The sequence below is a fragment of the Stegostoma tigrinum genome, chromosome 35 (genome assembly GCF_030684315.1).
Source record: "Stegostoma tigrinum isolate sSteTig4 chromosome 35, sSteTig4.hap1, whole genome shotgun sequence".
Taxonomy (NCBI): Eukaryota; Metazoa; Chordata; class Chondrichthyes; order Orectolobiformes; family Stegostomatidae; genus Stegostoma; species Stegostoma tigrinum.
The window spans coordinates 12,489,086-12,510,074 of record NC_081388.1 but is presented as its reverse complement, the minus strand read 5'-3'; the positions used below and the strand labels follow the sequence as shown (position 1 = coordinate 12,510,074).

Here is a 20,989-nt window from a genome sequence, read left to right as displayed (position 1 = left end):
AGGATCCAGAACCGAAACGTAAGCTTTCCTGTTCCTCTAATGCTGCTTGGCCTGCTGTGTTCATCCAGCTCTACACCTTAATACATCTGTAATCAGTCATGGCTGTCAGGTGAGATCATGTGTGACAATTTTGATTGCTTTTTTCAGGGAATTAAGTCGGTGTGTAGTTGAGGGTAATGCAGGTGATGTATCTATATGGACCTTAGTGAGGGTTTTGACAGGGTGGTGCATGGGACACTAGTTAAGATGATAAGAGCCAGTGAAATCCAGGGCCAGTTGGATATAAAATTAGCTTAGTGTCAGGAGTCAGAGGGCTTTCTTTGTAGTAAAAGGGTGAATCACTTGGGGGCAAAGATTTAAAGGAAGGGGCAGGAGGTTTTGAGGAGATTCAAGAAACATCTTCATTACCCAGATGTGCTGGATATCTGGAAGTCATTGCCTGAAAGGATGGGAAGAGGCAGAACCGTCACCACATTTAAGAAGTATTTAGATTAACTCTATAGCACATAAAGCACAAAGTGCAGGAAAATGAGACAAGAGCAGAAAGGAAATTGTGTCCACACCAGTCACCAATGGGCTGAAGGGCCTCATTCCATGCTGTAAAACTTGATGGGCTGAATCGGAGGTTTTCTCTGGCTAAGTTTTGGATGTGTTGTGTTTTTTGGGAAGAGTTCTTGCCAGATGGCCTTGTGAGTTTTCTTACCCTACTTTACCAGACTTACCATATTAACTGTCTATCATGCTGCAGTGGGATTTCTTGCATCCAATTTCCACTTCATCTTACCACATACTATTCCTAGAATAACTTGTCACTTGCAAGGTAACTGATTTAAGACCAGCACCCCTTGTGCCCGAGCTGTCTTTGAAAGGCTGCTGTGCACTCAGCCCAATATTGGCAATCCATTGCCCCCCATTGGTAACGTAATGGCATAGCAACCACAAAGCCACTCTGCCCAGGACACGTGGCCAGCATGATTAACACTCTCTCAAAGCTACATCCTCATCCTCTCACTCTAGTCACTGTTTAACCACCAAACTGCATACTTTACGTGTCCATAACAATGTCTTCTTTAAACACCCTCTACATCAGTTCCCTATTGAACCACATTTTGTCTATGTCCAGTTGGACAATGCCAAACATGGGCTTTTATTTACAGAAAGCAACAGGGAACACAAACGAAAGCAACAAAGGTTGAATTTCACCCCCACAATACAAGCCATATTTCTGATTCATTGGCAAAGATTAATTGACAGTCCACAATTGTCTACATCTTATGGAATCAGGTGTCGGTCAGGTGCTGTCTGGCTAGCAACCAATGCAGCATCTTCTTCTCCAATGCCCTCTTTAGAAGCCTGCTTCCATTCTCCCAGCTCCTCAGCATCCAGCACATCAGCCTGTCACCTGCTCCAATTATGCCGAGCTCAGCATGTTAAATGATGGGATATATCCCAAACAAACTGTACTGGAGCCCCCTCAAATCCATACACCTATTCCACTAGGGCCCTGGTCAAAGCACAGGTAACAGTTTGTCTGCATTCTGCATCAGGCATGGAGCTTCTGCAATGGGGTCATGAGTCATAGTTGTAATGGGTGTTCATTGTTTCGAAGTAACCAGATTTGTAAGGCATCTGAACCCCCCAAACACAAGATGTAGGAGTCAGGGCAGCTGCCAAGGTGCATACCTCCCGGAAGTGGTAACAGTGATCACATGAACATGGAACCCCTTCCTGTAGCTTTGATAAGACTTTCTTAGTGCCGTGTGAGAGCAGTCAATTGCACCCTAGACCTGGAGACAGCTGGCTTTGTTTCTGAATCGTACTGCCTGAACTGCAGCACTGACCTCTTAATAAGGGAGTAAAATGAACTGGTGTGATCTTACAGAGATGGTGGTGCTCACTGTCCTGATGCATTTGGGACAGATTCTGCACAGGCCACCCATTGCTCCCTGGGAGAAGACAGTCACAGAGAACGTTCAAGGAGTTGTCATCTTAACCGTCACTGGGAGAGAATGGCCTCCCGATTCTATAGCTCTCAGGTCCAGCAGCTAGACCAGTCCCATCACAGTGTTCCAAGATATTTGGTGCCTGCTTTGGCACTTTGCCTTCCCCATCCCCAGGAAATGGAGTCATGTTCAGAAAGCTCTGTTCATCCTGTCGGACCCTAGTAGGCCTGAAGGGCACTGCAGCAGCAACCACTCCCTGAACTGGGAGTTTTCCATGGCAGCCTGCTGCTGTTGTATTGTACATTGTCCCTAACCCTCCTGCATCTATCTTCTTAGGAAGGCAGCTCCAGTCACCAACATCCCATCAGTATCAGTAACCAGGACTCAGTGGGAATGACCTAAAATAGAAACAGGAGTGAAAGAGTTTCAATGCTCTCAGCAAAGTAATTGGTGCCATACCCTGCAGATGACAGCTGAGCTTATTTCTCCACACAGTGAGACAATCTACATCCTGATTCCTGATAATGAGGGACATGTCCACCTCATCCATCCACATTCAGACTCAGTGTGTACAGCAACCTGGTGAAGAGGCTACACCTGCTAAGGGACCAGCAATTGTCACTGAGAAGAGGGAGCCTGCTGCATTCTGACAATGCTCTTACTCCAGACGCACACCAAACATTCAATACCTCATTGAATTCAATACAGACCATCATTACATTGGCAAGACAGTTGAAGTGACATTGTTTGTTTAATGCAGGACCCTCAGAAGTTGAATGAATTGCAGTTCTCCTTCAAATAGCAGTGGCTAAAGGTTTTAAATAAAAACTCTGAGACTCTAAATCAAAACATAAACAGATTCTAAACAAGGCCACACACCTAACATGCATTGTCTGATCTAAAACCTTTTCTTTACACTGATATAACCTTTAGTTCTCTCGGGACAGTGTCTTCAAGGGAATTCAGGGATTTGTGTATTCATATTAATCGATTGAAACCTTCTAACTGATTAAAGATATAACAGCATCTTCGGTCTGTTTAGTACATCCTCATCAATGGTGTGACCCTTTGATCTTTTACTTATAAATTCTGTGTCCGCTGTCACCTCTCTCACTGACACCTGAAGGAGGAGTAAGACTCTCAAAGCTTGTGCTTTCAAATAATCCTGTTAGACTATAATCTGGTGTCGTGTGATTTCTGACCTTGTTCACCCCAGTCTAACACCAGCACCTCCACATCACATCTGGGACAAAGCTCCCCACTTATTTGGCTCCTTTCAACTTTTCACTCCCTCCACAACTGACAATGAATGGTGGCAACATAGTGTACCACTTACAGTATGCCCTTTCCAAGCCTGCAACTTCGATCATCTTGACATACAGGGGCAGAAACAAGAGGGACACCACCATCTGCAGGTCCCCTCCAGGCCACTCTCTATCCTGGCTTGGAAATGCTATATATCACATCCTCTACCTAGAAGAGCAGGGGTGGCATGTACATGGGAACACTGCCATCTGCTAGCTCCCCTTGAAACCGTACCTGATTTGGAACGATAACATTGTTCTTTCACTGTCACTGGTTCAAAATCCTGGAACTCCCTTCTTAACAGTCTGGGTGAACTAACACACAAGGACTTCAATTGTTCAATAAGGCAATTCCTCACCTTAAGAGCTATTAGGAATGAATTATAAATTGTCACCTACCTGGTCATGCCCACACGCTACAAATAAATTTTAAAAACTTTCACATAAATGTTGACTTGTAAATATTGACAATTATTGTCCTGTTTCAGGAGAAGAGCTAATTTGTAAGTCTATATATTGTTAAAATGATTTTAAGAAAAGTTCAAAAACATGTTTTATTCAGAAAAAATCTTTATATACATTCAGAATCACTAAAGCAGTTCAGTTCTATGCATTCTCAGCACATTGAGAACAAACAAACATTGGAGTTTGACTCTCCCAATAATTCCAACAAAGCCAAGACCTTTCTCACTTCTGCAGATACTATTTACATATTCTTGAGGCACTGGCAGTGTCCCATGCCTCAACACCATTAGAAGCTGGTCTTTCTCCAATGCACCTTGGTGGCAACTGCCCCAAGCTTTAGTGCACCCCTCAGCACATAGTCCTGGTGGACCTTGGAATGTGCCAATCTGCAACACTTGGTCAAGGTCAATTCCTTGCTCTGGAAGACCAATAGGTTTTGGACAGACCAAAGAGTGTCTTGAAATATTTATATGAGGTCATGAATTGACTATACAATACCTGAAATTTGATTCAGGATAACCTAGAAGCACTTCACAGTCATTGCGGTATTGTCAGCTATCACATCAAAATAGTTTAACTGCTTATGATTTTCACTTGAAGGTACTGTTGTTTCACGGTTTTACAAAAAAAAACTAATTTGAGCTTGTATGAAATGATTAGGTAACATAATCAAAATTGAAGTCATAACCCCAAAACAATTCAAACAGTGTGTAATTGGGGCACATGTATTTCAAGATGGATGATGTTGATTGGTTGGGATGAGATAATGATTAACGAAAGATAAATGACCTTCCACATCCATCTCATGCTCTTGAAATCTCTTTTGGTTCATACCATCAGTGACCTCAGCAAACCTCTCTATCATGTCCTCTCTGTTGTGAAGTGCTTAGAGATATTTTGATAGATTAAAACACTTACTTGGGCTGTTTTTGAATGATATTAAATTTTGCCTCAATACCTGTGAATGGAACAGCACTAGCTAGACAATAGACATTCCAATTCCAAATATCTGTTCGGTGTGTACACCCTGTCCAGGATACGCTGCCAAAACTCATTGAGGCTCCTCTGACCACACCTCCAAACCCATAACCTTGATCACCCTAGAAGGGCATAAGGGCTGCAGATGCATGGAACTCCACCACTTGTAAGCTCTCTTTCAATTCATTCACCATGAAGCATATTGTAATCCCTTCACATCTGTCAACTCAAAAACATGGAACTTTCTGCCGAACAGCAGTGTGGGTGTGCCCTCAATCAAAGAACTGCAATGGTTCAAGAAGGCAAATCCTACCTTCTCAAGGGCAATTAGGGATGGGCCAGCCAGTGACACCCATCTCCCATGGGCAAATAAGAAGAGGCAGCAGCAACAGAGGTGTTTTATATCTGCTCTTTTATTTAAAAGAAACACTACAAAAAGTAGAAAACAGCTTTTGCACCAGGACGCAACACTCTTACAAATGCTTACATATCACCCCAAGCTGAGTTACAACATTAAACAGTGCAGTCCCAAATCCTGCTTCCTTCTCTTTAGGTCCATAGCTCAGCAAAAACTGATCAAAGCACCCAGTTTACAACAAAACTAAGCATTTTTTTTGTTTATACAAAATACAATATTTACTTTTCCGATACAGAACAGCATACAACTATATATCACAGATGTTTCTCAAGACAAAAGTTCCAACAAATAAGGCCATAATGGTTCAGAAACAAATATATCAAATAATCAATTTCTTTTCACAACTCACCCAATATTAATACAACGTTTAATAAAGATTATAATTACATACAAAAGCACAGATTTTTGTTTTGTTTTTCAAAACTATAGGTAATTTTGAGTTACAAACTGGTACAACTAATATATTACAAGTGCCTCAATTAACTGCAAAATACGTTGAACACATCACACACTCTATCTGGAAAAGGAGAAAGAAAAATCCTACAAATGATTTTAATGTCAAGGATTAACAAAAGGCAACAAACTGCTCTTCCATTTGGCTGATTATGTTAGCCAGAAATCTGCAGAGGAAACTCAATTCACTACATTGGCATCTTAAAAATTGTGAAAGGATGTGGGTCCTGTTTACACTGTCCCTGCTCATCACCTTTCCATGAACATATCTTCAGATGGTTTAACAGAGGCACTTATCTTAGTTTGAGGCTATATCTTTTAGATATTCTCTAACAGACTAGAACTACGAGGCATCTGTTAAGTTCTGCAGTGAAGAAAGAAGTTGAGAGACTACAACACAGGTAAGATCCCTCTCAATCATAACAGAGCTTCCTAAAATCAGCTATTTCTGGTGAAAAAGAAAGACAAATGCAGTGATGTCCATTTTTAAAATACTTACTCCTAAGCTTTTTCAGACAATGTGGAATATTTCCCTAGTTATGAGTGGGTTGCTACAAGACAATCAAATTTAGCCCAATGTAGAGCTTGTTTGCATGTAAGTGGTTTTCTATTGGAGTTAGATATCTGGGATATGACATTTTTTTAAAAAAATGAATACCCGAGCTAGGAATCTTTGGGATTTGGTTCCATTGAACTAGTATGACTTTGCTGGTAATGCACTGGAAATTCTGTTTGTACTTCCAGACCAGGAACACCACCTCATTCTGATCTCATGGTCACTGACGTACATCCTAAAAGCATCTATATCTTCTGATCTCATATGGTGGAGAGAACATAAGATGAATCAAGCTTATACGAGATGGGCTGTCGCCAAATAGCATATTAGTTGTTCTCACAGTGAAACTCAAGAGATTGACTCATATCCTGTCTTCTCAACTGAAAAAAGATGTGGAAAGGTGTTAATGCAATTGTATTAAGCACTTGGGGATATCAACGTAATATGGTAATAGATGTGAAAAAAAGGATGATTAATAATTGTCTACAAAAACAGAAGTTTCTAGCTAAAGTCTTTTCTTATACAGTAATTTCCAAAATTGATTTTTAGCCTAAATAAAAATTTATTCATGCAGTAATTGGAATAGACTATGTTATCTACAGCATTGCATTGACTTAGAGTGTCGTCCTTTGATAAAGGCAGGACGTTACTTCAACATTGTATCCTTTGTGCATGTACCACAGTGTTTACATCTCTTAGATTACTGAAATGCAACTCTTGGTATAATCTAAAAGGTTGACTGGGAAATCAGAAAACAAAATGCGAACACAATTTTAATACAGAAATTGCTAGAAATACTCAATAGGTCAGACAGCATCTATAGACAGAGGGGAAAAAATGATTTTAACTCACTCAAAACATAGTTAAAAATCAGGCCCACCAATGTTTCAGGTTAATAAACATTGATCTGGTGAACATTTCTAGCAATTTCTGCCACATTTTCATATTTTCAGGATCCACTCGGTTTTTTTTGTTCAGTACGGTACTGTTTAAGGGTGCTGTGGGAGGGAGAGTTCCATTTATTGCCTAAGATGGTTCACACCCACGATTGACCGTAACAGTCACAAATGGACTTTACTTTTTACAACTGAACCAATTATAAGTTAGGCCCGAAACGTCAGCCCTCCTGCTTCTCTGATGCTGCTTGGCCTGCTGTGTTCATCCAGCTCTACACCTTGTTACCTCAAGAATAAACTAAGTGAGCTGCAAGACAGTTTCCTTGTGTAACATGCAGAATAGGCAGTTGGTATGTGTACTATTGCACTTGGATCTCAGGACCAAAACTGACAACTTAAAAGAAGTTCATTAGCAATTTTTTCAGAAATGCCACATTCATTCAGTTTTGTTCAAGTTAGAAATAACTTAGTAAAAATAACTATTTCTTTCTGTGGCTTTAACACATTAACATCCAAAATATTCCTTCCGTTAGGATTTCTGCTCTCAAACTTTACCTGAACCCTGAACACAAGGTGTCTTGATCAGCTGTGACACTCATCATCAATATGCTGATACTCAGAATGTTGTCACAAATATGTGAGCTAACTACAGCCAAGATTGACCAAATACGTCATTCATAAAGGGTTACTGAATTAAAATTTAGAAGAAAAAAAATCAAAGAATAACGTGTTTTTTTATCACAGTGAAAGTTATTTTCTATTCACCCGATCTTCCTGTACCATCAATGTTCATTCACGGTTGTCCACAGGAACCGGCTTTTATTCCCACTCCCTTCCCTTTGGGATAGCCAGCCCAAATTGGAGGAGTGTGTACATCAGGGAGCAATAAAATATGAATTCAAGGTGTTGAACTTGCTTTTGCTAGGTGGCAGTTGTTACTGGATTGAATGATAAATGTGATAATCTTGCGATTTGCATCACCTATGGTAACTATATGGCAAGTATTCTGCAATGCACATAATTTAAAGGCACACTCAGCACATTCTCTTTCCCACAGAGCAAGCAAGATCTCCAGGTAGTCTTTCTCACATTGAAAAGCTACATATTTGCCACCCTTATAAATTAAGCACCTCTTACACCATCACAAATGAGAAACTCATTCTGCCTGGGAAGTTAACAGTTTTCTTTTTATGTTCAAACAACTTACATTTCAATTCTGGGTGGTCACCGAGATGTTAAATTATTCAATACCCGAATCACATATTCACATATTGATTGCCAGTATAAGAGTGAGCAGACACTGTAAAATTCATGGTTAGTTTGTACTGAATGTACAAGAAAAATACTCCCAAAGAATTGGACAAAAAGAAGATAGCTTTATTGACAAGTCATTTCTGAGCTTTCTCGCCCTGCTATTTATATGACCATATAATTCAACTTTTTTGTACACGCTACAGATATTGAGCATGTCTAGTCTCCTATTAAAGTTCTTTTGATTCCTTCCAAGAGACTGTAGGAGGAAAAATTAGTTAGTTATTTGGAAACTAATGATTGGCATCAGGAACTGAGTGTCCAGTGAACACACTAAGAAAACAGAGACAATAACATCCAAATATAATCTCCTTGTGAATATGTAAACTATATTAGAAATGATTTTGAATCATAAGATATTTCAGGAGAAACAAGATTTTTAATTGGGAGACATTACTGGTCTGTTTGCTGCATATCTGGTGTTCAGAAATCATTTTAAACCTCAACCATCAATGCAACTAAAGTTATAAGTTGTGGTTATTTACGAGGAACAAACTGCCATACTCAATATATTTTTTATTTGAATTTTGTCACCCATTAAAGATCAATGAATTATTAGAGACTTCAAACTACTTTAGCTTTAAATGGTCTTGGATTTGTTGAGACAGACCAGGGCCCACATTTCAATATCACATGAGAGGTGGCTTGGGCTTTGTTTAATTCCCTCCTGCGATCAAGATGTGCACATGAATAATGACCACACCAATAGTATCTTGGAACAAACTAGTACTGTGACAACCCGTTCATGATAAATATGCACAAGACTCAGCACCATCCTCAAGTCCACACATCCAGGAAAAGGCGAAGAAACTGGTGAGAAACAAATTAAATGCTGTGGGCAGTGGTGGTTGTGGAAGAGTTTTAGCAGCTTACTTTCAGATATCTTACACTTATGTGGTTCTCTTCAGTTTAGTTTAAGTTACATATTTAATTAGAATATGAACAGCAGCAATTATCAATCATACTTTACAAAAACTACATAAATCACTGTACTTGGGTGGCATTTAGATAATTATGATGGAAGTGAAAACAGTTACTCAGGTATATAGACAAAATCTTTGATCTACTTAGGAAAACTGATTATTTTTCCATTTAATTTTGGATATGACATAACAGGCTCAGGACAGCATCTCATCTGAGATGGTGAAGCATCTTGACACTAAAATTTCCACATTGAAATCATATTAATCTGAGTGAATTTTATTACCACCAAAACAGACAGATACAAGATGTTTAATTCCTCTCCAGTAGCTGTATCAATCAAAATAACGATCGACTGGTCTAGGGTGGGGGCTTACAGAAAGAAAAAGATTGTAATGTGATACTACAATTCCATTTTCAAAGGAGATGGTCATTCATTAATTAGCTTCACAGAAAAAAAAAGGACCTGGTCTTGGTTTAGTGGTGATTAGCACTGACATCAATTAGTGGAGAAAATGAAATCACTGCTCGAACAGGAGCTGCATTACTGAGTTTGCCTCAGTACTTTGCAACTAGTTATACTTCATACACACCGAGATACCTAAAGTGTTTGTAGTAGGAAAATATCTGATTACAAAAGAGGGGCAGTTTTCTCTGACTAATTTCCAAGGCCGATGGGAACTGAGGATTAACGACGTAGACTTGGGAAATTAATGTGAACTGTAGAAGATCTAACACCATGTTTTTAACCCTATGTCCACACAGAATGCATTGTGGTTTGCGCTTGAGGCTAGGAGTGGCTATTGTGCCTTACTTATGTCCTTATCTGACCCCGAGTGCTTACGTTCTTGGCTTTTGAGTTCAAACTGTTTCCGTGTATGGTATTTTTGTGCAGTGGGCAAAGTGAAAGCAGCATTTCTTTCTCTATCTGTTTTCAATTTTTAAAAATTCTTCAGATAATTCATTATTGAAATAAGTCAATTCATTATGAGGAAACAGTATTAATACAGACTACTAGCAAAGCTAGTTGCAAAAATGTATGGATATTAAGAGACAGCTATAAACAACGATTGAAGACAAAGTAAATTCAAATTCAGCAACAACAACAAAATAAGGGTTTGCATCTTGTCCAAGAAAATAACCTGACCAAAATCACTGTCCTAACAGCAGGACTTCAAAACAGAAACAACCACAAGACTCAGAGAAAGTGTTTTAAAAAACTGCAGGATTGAGTGACTAATTGATGATTAACTATTGCAAAATACCCAACTTAATAGTGAAATGAACAGCCTTTACCCAAGTGTTGAAAATGAACTGTAGTATAATATGTTATATGCAGGAGGAGTTGTGGATGATCACATCACTACCATGGCTTAAGACTGAAAAGGTTTAATGCAGGAGTGTTCAGGTGGGTGGCAGCCTTTTTAGTTTGTACATGTAACTTGTAAGAGGAAGGGTCTTTTCTTGGTCTCCAAATGCTTCTTTACAGGAATTTAAACTTCAAGCAGGATACTGGACAAGCATGACCTTCTTTTATTCACAGAAAACTTCACGGCACCTGCTCTTTGACTTTACTTCCTCTGTGATTACTAAATGAAACTGACTGTGTGCAGAGGATAATAAATACGGGTCCTAATTTCTTAGTCAGATTCCTCTTTCATCCTTTCAATCCAGCATAACATGTGCTTGGTCTTATAAGTGATCTCAAATGAACATGTTCTCCAAGCCTGATAATCTGAATACAAACATTTGCTCTCCCAGACCCCACATATATTTAAGACAAAAATAGGTTGCCTATGAAAGAAAAAGAGGAAAATGGCAAATGAGAGGGGGCAACATTGTTTTTGAAATTGGAAAAATAATTATGTCAACAGACAGAGATATAGGTGTAAACAGAGACACATCAGGCCAATGTTAGTTATGGCATGTACAATTTGATAAGTGGGCTTCAAAGCTCCTGCTCTTGTCAATCAAAAACTGGAGGCTTCAAAGATCTCAGCAGGCCTATTTGAATGTTGTCATCTGGCCCACAATGGTCAATTATCATTCAATTTGTACACTTATGAACAAAAGCTCCCTAATAGCTACCATGTGGTTTTATAACAAAGTTTAATAGAAAGTTTCTGATCCTTTTTCACCCCCCTCTTGTTGAGGCAGGCCAAGTTCTCAGATCTTGTACATGTACACCTGAAAGTCTAACTGTTAGTAATTATTAATGAATTAGTCAGTGCTAAATGGATATTATTGAAACAGAGAATAAACCTGTTTAATCGCACTTGGAAAAGAACAAAACAAACGTACAAAATAAAACTATCAGTCACAAGAGGTTTAAGGAAACTCTATTTTGAATTCATTGACAGAAACCTGAATGGCCAATTGTTGATCCACTTAACTCCTCAGCTTTTGTTTGAGAGTCTGGCTTTGGATTCACATTGGCTTCTTCAGATATGACAAGATTATAGAAAATTCTAGTCAAATAACCTTGTGCTTACTAGGGAGTTTTCCAGATGATTTACATCATCATATTGAAACAAACCAACTAGATTCAATCTAAACTTTGGAAAGAACACTAATCTAGACTGGAAAAGTAAATTAATATACTGAATAGTTTTTCAGATCTTCACACAAATGAATTAGAACCAAAATTAATTGGGCTTAACTACTTTCTGAAAATATTGTGATCTATAATAAAACTCACTTTTTTGAAATTAAACTCTACCAAAGATAAAATTTAAAGAAGATTTTAAAAAATATATATTGGTCACTTTTTTATACTACCAAAAACATCTGATTATATCAGAAAGCTCCCTGCCACTTAAACCTTATTGCACTTCTTTTTCATTAGGTTAAAGGGAAATCCAGTCTTTTTACAACACTTTTTCCCTCACCAACCTTTACTTCATGTTTTTAATAGAATCCCAGAATAAAATATGAAATTTGATCTGTTACTTTATACCTCAGCCTTGCCAAGAATCATCGTTTGATTAAAAATAGAAAGAGCATGTCTAACAGAATTTAATATCTTTATATCAATTTCCTGGAACAAATTAAATATCATATTGTAGAGAATGAGGTCACCTGCTGTTGTGTGGTTTTAATATAGTTTAATGACATCAACACAAGTGAAATTAACAGCTATTTCTTCCTTCACTAACACAAAGTAAAGCAACTGCTTGTGGAAACTTTATATTTATTAATAGATAAAGAGCAGTTTGAATAATTACCTTTTTTGGGTTGTTTTCCTGTAGGATCCTGTAATTGTGTAAAATGCATGTTATACGAGGTACCTTCATTTTACTGGATCTACTTTAAGAGAGGAAATTCTTCAGCAGTGAATTATCATGTCTTGTATTTACAGCTTTAGAATTTTACATTCAAGTCTTAATTGACCAAGTTGACAACTGAAGCACCATACAATCTAGAAGCCAAAATAACTAAATGTGAATGGCTTCAGAATCAACAGGTGGACCAAAAGATCCTTGTCAAAGTTCTGACACTAAGCAGGCAAGCGTGTTTAGCACTGTATCGAGAGTCATTTCACACAAATCTTTGGTTCAGTTTACTAACAGACTTGAATAACCGGCAATCATTTCATTGCAAGGGCTTCCTTTATTACAGCTGTAAATATTTTAGATTTATCTGAAAATCTGCAATGCCTTTTTCTATGATAATATGGACTGGAAACAATACTATACGTCATAAATTACCAAGATCAATAAGACTCAACTTGAAAAGAGACCAGGTGGGATGGGGGGTGGATTCTAACTTTTGGCGCTATCAGATTGGTGGAGGGTACAATGGTCATTAAAGTCAATGAAGGGAATATCAGGTGGGGTGTATATGGGTAGCCATGCAGGAATGCCCATGTTACATCACAAACAATAGTTAAAGTTAGCTCCTCCACTTCCAGTTAAGTCAGAGGCATATGGTTATAATGCTAAATTAAACTGTTGTTGCCGCATTCCATTTATTGCAAACTATGATAATATAAATCCACTATTGTTCAAGACAGTTTTACCATATAGAACGACTCCACTGCAACATAAGTTATTAAATTTGAATACTGAAATTAGACCATTACATAGGAGTAGGAACAGAACATCAGAACACCCAGATACAGTAACCTGTCAATATGACGGTCACATGAATCAGTTGTGGCAAAAAAGCACGGCCACAGAAGCAGGCCTTGTGACACTCATGGTATGGTTCACAGATTGAAAAGTCATGGTTCCTACTCCTGTTTAATTGTTAAGGTTAAAACAGAAGAAAATGACCAATGCCTCATTAAAAAAAAAATTGCTTTTACTCCCTTATGAGGAAATTCCATCTCCACGTTAGAAGATTACTTCAATCATCCAATAATGATTGCATTAGATACAACATGGGAAGGTCCACCCAACACTAGCCCAGCCAAAGCTGTAGCTCATACTGCACTGAAATACTGCCTTTGTTATTTTTAATGGAGTCATGCACGGGTACATCGGCAGATCATTTCTGCTGACGTCACTAGACAGTACTGCAGGGAGGGAGACTATGTATGTTGGCAGGTGAACGAGCATTTAACTGGCAGCGGATTACGAAGAAGAAAAGGATCAATGTCTGCTATTAAACAAATGTGTTCCTTCTGGAGTCAGTCATGTTGCAGAAACTATAATTAAAGTCCAATATTATACCTTACCTCCAAAACAAGTTAATTTGCTGGATCAACTGCTCAGCAGTTGTTTAATGAATTTTTTAAATTCATTAAATATTTAAATATCCTCCATCATTGTGTGTATATTTGAAAAGTAAGAAATAGTTGGAATTGTAACAAATTTCTTGATCACAGCTGAACAAGGCACATGTCAACAGTTTCCTATTTTCTACTAATCTTTTCTATTGGTTGAAGCATGACCAATATGGCTATAATTTACAGTTTAAAAGCACATTTTAGTCAGTGAGTGAATCATAACCATCAGAAATTTCAACACACCATCTGCACCTGGTACTGATTGGATATTTTTTGCATTTTGATGAGCTGATAACTTGTCCAATGTCAGATTGGCCTCAGTCTTAACATTTCTGCTAATAAGGCTGTTTGACCTATTGCTTTTTCTCCCCCCTTTCATTCCTGAATTGCAGCCAATTTAATATTGCTTTTGTCATTATTTAGAAGTAATTTTCAGAATTAGATTTTGGACCAGGTGAAAAGCCAATCTCAGTGAGGCAAAGCATTGGATTGAAAGTTAAATTTACAAGAAATAAATTCTTGGATAACACATTGGGAACTGTTGTACTCTTTCTGCATAAATTATAAAGTAATTCAAAGACCTGCAGATTATTCTTTTTAGCTCTTCTTACATCCTTAAAAGACAATGCTGTTGCAGCATGACATCATTGGGCTCTCAAGTAGGAAATCCTCACATGAAATCACACTCTGGCTTCTCTTAAAAGATAGATTTCTGTAAGGCAACAAAATTAATACAAATCATGACTGCTTATTTAATGAAGGGAAAGAAGAGTGAAGAAATAAAAGAATTCAAAGCAAGGTAACAATCAATGGATAACAATATTACAGGCCTTGATAGAAGAGGCCATGTGAAAGGCTTGCAAAGTGAAAAAGCTTATTATCCAGTGGCTCCTCCTGTAAAATTTGCATGGACATGAGTTAAGACAGAATCAGGTTCAATTGTGATACTGCAAATTGTCAAATAACCTGTTGACACCCACTGTAACAGCTCAGACATTGAGAATGCCCACGAGTGAGACATTGCAGCACCGCCACCACCATAGAAAATTCCAACATGGGTCAGTAGAGAGCAGAAACCGAAAAATGAAAATGAAAAGGAAAAGGATAAATTTCTTTAAAATATAAATAGTTCGGGTTTTTTCCTACCAACAGGGAGGAGTCCCTAAGATTAAAACTGGTTATTTACAGTACATTTTTAGTGGTCAGTTGGATTGAGCATTGTTTTAGATAAGGAATTCAAACTTCCTCAAAGATATTGCTCCAAATGAAAGCAAGGTTGTCCAAAATGTAACAGGCTCAGAAGTTTCTTGCAATGCAATTTCTCCATTAATAATATTTCTAGATCACTAGGAAGTTCATATTTTTCATTATTATAGGGGGAAGTGATGCCTGATGGACCAGCACATCTTGTTTTACAACTTGTTCACACATATGGCTGATTCTGAATACTTTTTAGCTTAGAGTAGGTGAACCTCTTTAAAAAAACAGAAGCTTAAATTTGGAATTTGAATAGAGATTTTCCCTTGTTTGATAATTGTGCTTTAAATTGGTGCTAAATTATATTCTGCAGGTAAATTGAAAAATTAAACATTTCACATCTATATCAATATAGCTGGTGTCATCCAGTGATCTTTATCAAGTTTAATGCAATAGGTACTACAAGGATTGATTGTGTTCAAGGTTCTTCTTAATAATTTTCTATGATTTCAATTCATTGACCAAGTCTAGTGTAGCAAAGATTATAAGGCCCATACCAGAGAAGAGCGTGGAATAAAGTGCTAACAATCTAAGCTCTACCATTTTTACTTTAACATTTTAATGGGACTTCCTTGCAGAGCAGAACAAGAGTAATGAATCTGGAAATTCAAGATTCCATTAAACATTGCATAGCAACATAAATTATTAAACTCTGTCAACAAATCATGCAGCAATATATGACAGTTCCTGAAAGTTATGTCAACACACCAGCAAGATAGTGTTAGTTAAATTTTGCTGAACACTGGCCTAATCATATTATTGGCAAAGGATTTACATCTTAATACTCTTTCTCCCATCGCCTAAATTCCTGTTTTCATTCCTATCGTATTTTGTAGTGGACAGAAAATGCCTGTAAAAAGCTTTAGTTTGCAATCTGTGAGATAATACAACATAACTAACACTTCTAGTGAGCACATCCCTATTTTCTAGCCCTCTCTAAGACTCCCATGGAACACCAGGAATAGAAAGTGACTGTGCAACACTCTTTCAGAACAAATTCCCTATTTCTTATCAGGAAAGTGCCTCATTATGTTCTATGTAAATGGTCAATTCTTCAAACCCATCAGCAGTAACTAGGGTCACCCTAAGAAGGATGTAGAGTCAAATGATATAATAGTTACATGGAAAAATGCATCATATTTCTTAAGTTTCAGTTGAAATAAACTTTCATTCTATAAGCAGTAGAGGTAAAGTGAAATCCAAATAGTTACTAACTTACTTGTTTGAAAGTCAAAGAAAAATAACACAAATGTGTGAAGTCAGTGTTCTGTTACACTTGCTGCCACTGCACAAACTACTGCACAGCCTTACAAAATGTGCCTAATAAGTATGTTTAACTTTTAAAACAAACATATTAAAGACAAATGCTCATCAAATAAGCAGAGGAACTTCTCCAAGATTGGCTTACAAGAGGTTCATTGGTGGGCAAATACAATCATATTTGTCAATCTAGAATGAATAATCTTTGATTCAACTCATTGTTATGCCCCCAGTTCAATCTGCGCTTCCTTGGCAGTAAAATTTTGTTGATTATTTTAGCTGAATGAAGCTGCTGGCGTAATCAAACAGCTCGTAATTCTTTTAAAACCCAAATATTTAAAATAATGTGTGTAAACTGACTCAGTAGTCTAGTTAGTTTCAGAGTTTATTTCAACTAAAGGTGAATCAGGGGCCCACATATTAAACACACTATTTCCTATACCTGTACAATGTTTAGTAACACACTTATAAACAGACCTAATTTAATTTGAAATAAATTTTGTTAGAAATTCTAGTGGGACTTTTCATTTCCCCTTTTGTTGTATTCCAGTGGCAGCAAACAAAGCTCACAGATGCAATGTTTTGGTTATGAAAATAAAAGTAAATGCAACTGAATGAGATGAAATCATGGTATTTGGGCAATAGGTTACTGTCCTGCCTGGCTCCCATGGTTTTTAAAGAAAAAATATAAGCAGCAGAATGCAAAGAATGTTTTATAAAAATTGAGTTTCTACATATTCTGAGAGCTGAGTGGCTTTAAATTGGTGACTGTGTGAAGATATTCAATTTACAATGTGTTCTACTCCTAGTGCCCAAATTTTTGAAAGAAATTTTCTTCTTTTATTTTTAATATAACTCATATAAATAAATGTTGAACTAAAATAATTTTGGCAAATGTTTGAGATTCGTGATAACTATAGACAATGTCTTTCTATGCCATGACAGTTAAGTACCATGGATGGTGAGTGAACTGCGCTAAATTCAAGCAAAAGCTTTCCTTTTTTTGCCCTACATTTCGTTCTCAGTTGGTTGGTGGTGCTTGGACGAACACTCCCCTTGAATCCGTCCGTGGCAATTTGGCCGGTGGCTCCATGGCATCTGTTACTAATGTTGGTTCATTGTCCATTGGAATTTCTTGTTGACTATCATCATCGCTTTCTTCTTCTTCCTCCTCCTCATCTGAATGTTTTAAAAGGAAAAATGATACAAATTCAGAGTCACATAAATAAATACGTGCAGACTTTGCCTGCACAAAAACACTTCAAGGAATATTTACTTTACATAGATATTTTCTAGAATAAGAACTGGGCATAATGATGAACATGGGTGAAGTAATATAAAGAAACAAAATCCCTAAGAAATAATGAACATTGCATTATGTAGGCTTTTAAAGTGGAAAAATATCCTAGGCAAAAGGTGTAAAGAGTTTAAAGGTGGCAAAGAAGGAAGCTGAGTCAATGAGGTGGGTTTTGAGGAGGAAAAGAGGCGAGGTTGTTTACAAAACCAGGTTATGGAGCCTATCCTAGTTTTCTGAAGGAAAAGCTTCCAAAGGGGAGAGAGACAGATACAAAAGAAGCTGTAGAGTTGGACAGAGGTAGGCCATGATGCACTGGGAGAGACTACAGATATGGGAAGCAGACTGATCATGAAATGATTTATATACAGGGATAGGAATTTTAAATTGAAATAGTGGATGAACAGACACCAAGTTAAGCCTGCAAAGAGAAAGATGTTAGCTGAGTGGCAGCTGGAGCATGGTAAGGTATACAGATGATCTTAGTGCTCTAAAGCGGTAATCAGATTAAGGTTGAACAGCGTACTGGGGCTGGGAATAGAATTTGCATTCAAGGTACAAATCTTGGGCAGGGGCTGAAGATAATGGTTTTGGTCTGCCCAATGTTTATCAGGAGAAATTTGTGGCTAATCCAGGGCTGGATGTTGGACAAACAGAAAAGTAGTGGAAAGGCCAACAGAGAAAAGGTAGAGCTGGTTGTAGATAGTGAAAAGTAAAAGCTGATTCCACAATAGTTAAAGTCGAATAGGCCAAGGGTAAATCTTTGGATACTCAGAGTGCAGTCCATAAGAAAAACCATTGCTGGAGATGCAATGGCCATGATTAGATAGCTAACAACAGAACCAAGTGAAGTCGGTCCCACTGAGCTTGACAACATAAGGGACATTAGATAAGACTACTGTCGTTGACTATATGAAAGTCTACAGGCAGGATGATACCCACAATCACATAGTATGTCATTTACAACTTTACTCATAGCTGCTTTAGCACTGGGCAGGAGTAGAAACTTGACTGCATGGAACTGAAGGGAAAAAAACCCATCACAAATCTGGGAGGTGATGACATTTTGAAGGACTTTAGACAGTAAAGGATGATTGGCAATGAGGATTATATGCTTAAAAAAACTCAATACAAAATTACACATAGATAGAAATTACAGTGTTTAAGTAGACCATTCATCTCAACAAATCTGTGTTGACGTTTATTCTTCAAATTCCATTGTTAATACTGGGGTATACATAATCTGAGCTAGCTCTGGACACAATTCCATACAACAAGCTTAGTTAGATATTGTGAAAATGTGATTTCATTCCTACTTTCGCATACTTTTAGATATTTTCACATTTATCTTCCACATGGAATTATTCATCAAAAAGTTCCAAAAATACTTACTTGCGCAGAAATAATTTAAGGAGGTGAAAGGATGCAACTGTATATTACAAATAAATGAATGGCACTTTGGAGCAATGAATAGCCACAGTATTCAGTACAGTACATGGTAGTCATCATTCCCAATCAAGTGGTTGTGTTTGCTGAATCAATATAAATGCCCAAATCAGAGTAAGGATGCAAGGCAATCTGTGGGCTTAAATTATAAAACTCGCAGTCCAAATGAGGATTTTTTTTGTATATCCCTGGTGTACAATGTCTCTCACTCTCCAGATTTGTGTAAATGATCAACTTGTCGCAAAGTTTAGAAATCTTCCAATACTACAAACTCAGTTATAAAATAAACACAAGTGTTGATTTCTATTTGTGTTCAAGCACATTGCCTACCTTTGTCAGGATCTAGTGGGTTTAAAGCCCGTCCAAGATCAGCAAACTACATTAAAAGAAGAAAGGTGTCTCATTTTGCCTTTAACGTGTTGCATTACAAAACTGAAAGAGAACTAGACCACAACTCAAACAGTTGAGTACTGCATGACATCCTCTTGTGTTTAATCATTTTAATATTACACTAAATACTTCTATCACGTGTTTCACAAAATTAAACAATGAATTTAAAATAAATTGTAGGTTGCATGAATTTGTCATTATTTAGGGGTATAAATAAAATAAATTTATTCCTTTTAAAATTGCATTTTACATTATTTTTACACAACACAGTTAACAATTAGTTATTTATTTTATTAGGAAAAATAAACAGTCTTTCAACAATTGACACAATAATTAAAGGTTTGGCATGTAACATATATGTCAGCAAGAAGATTAAAATGACCACATTAGCACTTTATAAATTAAGAGATTTATAAATTTACAATTATGAGAACAAGATGGAGACAGGAGATCGCATTCAACTTACCTCACCCATGACAGCAATGGGTGTTTCTCCCTTTGCCTGTGCCACACGATGCTCTATCAAATAGTACATGTATTCATCATACAGGAGGCGAATGAGATGAAAGGACCCAAAACTTGCTGCACTCCTCAAAGTTAAATCCCGAATCACCATTGAACTAAATTAAATAGAATAGGTCTTTCTGAAGTTCCTTTAAATGTGTCATTAATAAGATTTTCTTGCTACATATTTTCTAAAAGCACCTACCATTTTGGAAACCTATACGCAGCCAACACTAGATTTTGGCTTTGAAGGAAGACAATGTTACAAAGAAGTGTTTTTATAGCTGGTTTCCACTTGCCACCTACTCCTTAATTATCTAATCACAACAGGAAATGTATTAGGTGGGGGTTGTGATACAATGATAAAAACGCTTGCAGCACAAAAAGAGACCATTATACGCAGTGTATCAGTGCCGCTCGCTGCAAGAGCAACTTAATTAGTCTTTTACTCTGCAACCTTTTCCCATATCCTGTAAGTTTTTACTTTGTTCATTTAATTCACCTTGAAATCCTCAATTAAATCTGCCTCCACCGCGCTCTCTGGCATTCCAGATCCTAACCACTCACTGTCTAAAAATGATTTTTGTCATGTTGCCATTTGTTCTTTGGTCATTCACCCTTAAATTGGTGTCCTCTGGTTCTTAAATGCTGGTCTGCCAATGGTAAAAGTTTCTCTTTATCTGCCATCATGATTCTAAACATCTTTATCAAATTGCTCATCAACTCTATCCTCTAAAAGGAAAACGCTCTGATTTTTCCTTGTTACTGAAGTCCCTTATCCCTAGAAACATTCTTCTAAATCTTTTCTGCACTCTTTCTTAGCTTTCAAATATCTCTGAAGAGCCTAGGACTGGGCATAATACT

At 37.4% G+C, this 20,989-nt stretch overlaps 1 protein-coding gene across 5 annotated transcripts in view; it reads right to left on the bottom strand.

The window, feature by feature from the left end:
• Positions 1–5,103: 5,103 nt before the first annotated feature.
• The window catches only part of rfx1a (regulatory factor X, 1a (influences HLA class II expression)), a 143,013-nt gene continuing 127,127 nt past the window's right edge, over positions 5,104–20,989 (bottom strand). For all 5 annotated transcript variants that reach the window (XM_048521819.2, XM_059639820.1, XM_059639821.1 and 2 more), the window contains 3 exons: positions 20,088–20,241; positions 19,562–19,607; positions 5,104–17,670 (listed from right to left, as the gene is read on the bottom strand). In XM_048521819.2, the coding sequence (XP_048377776.1) occupies positions 17,513–17,670; positions 19,562–19,607; positions 20,088–20,241 (358 nt within the window). In that variant the 3' untranslated portion in view covers positions 5,104–17,512. The remainder of the gene's footprint in view (positions 17,671–19,561; positions 19,608–20,087; positions 20,242–20,989) is intronic.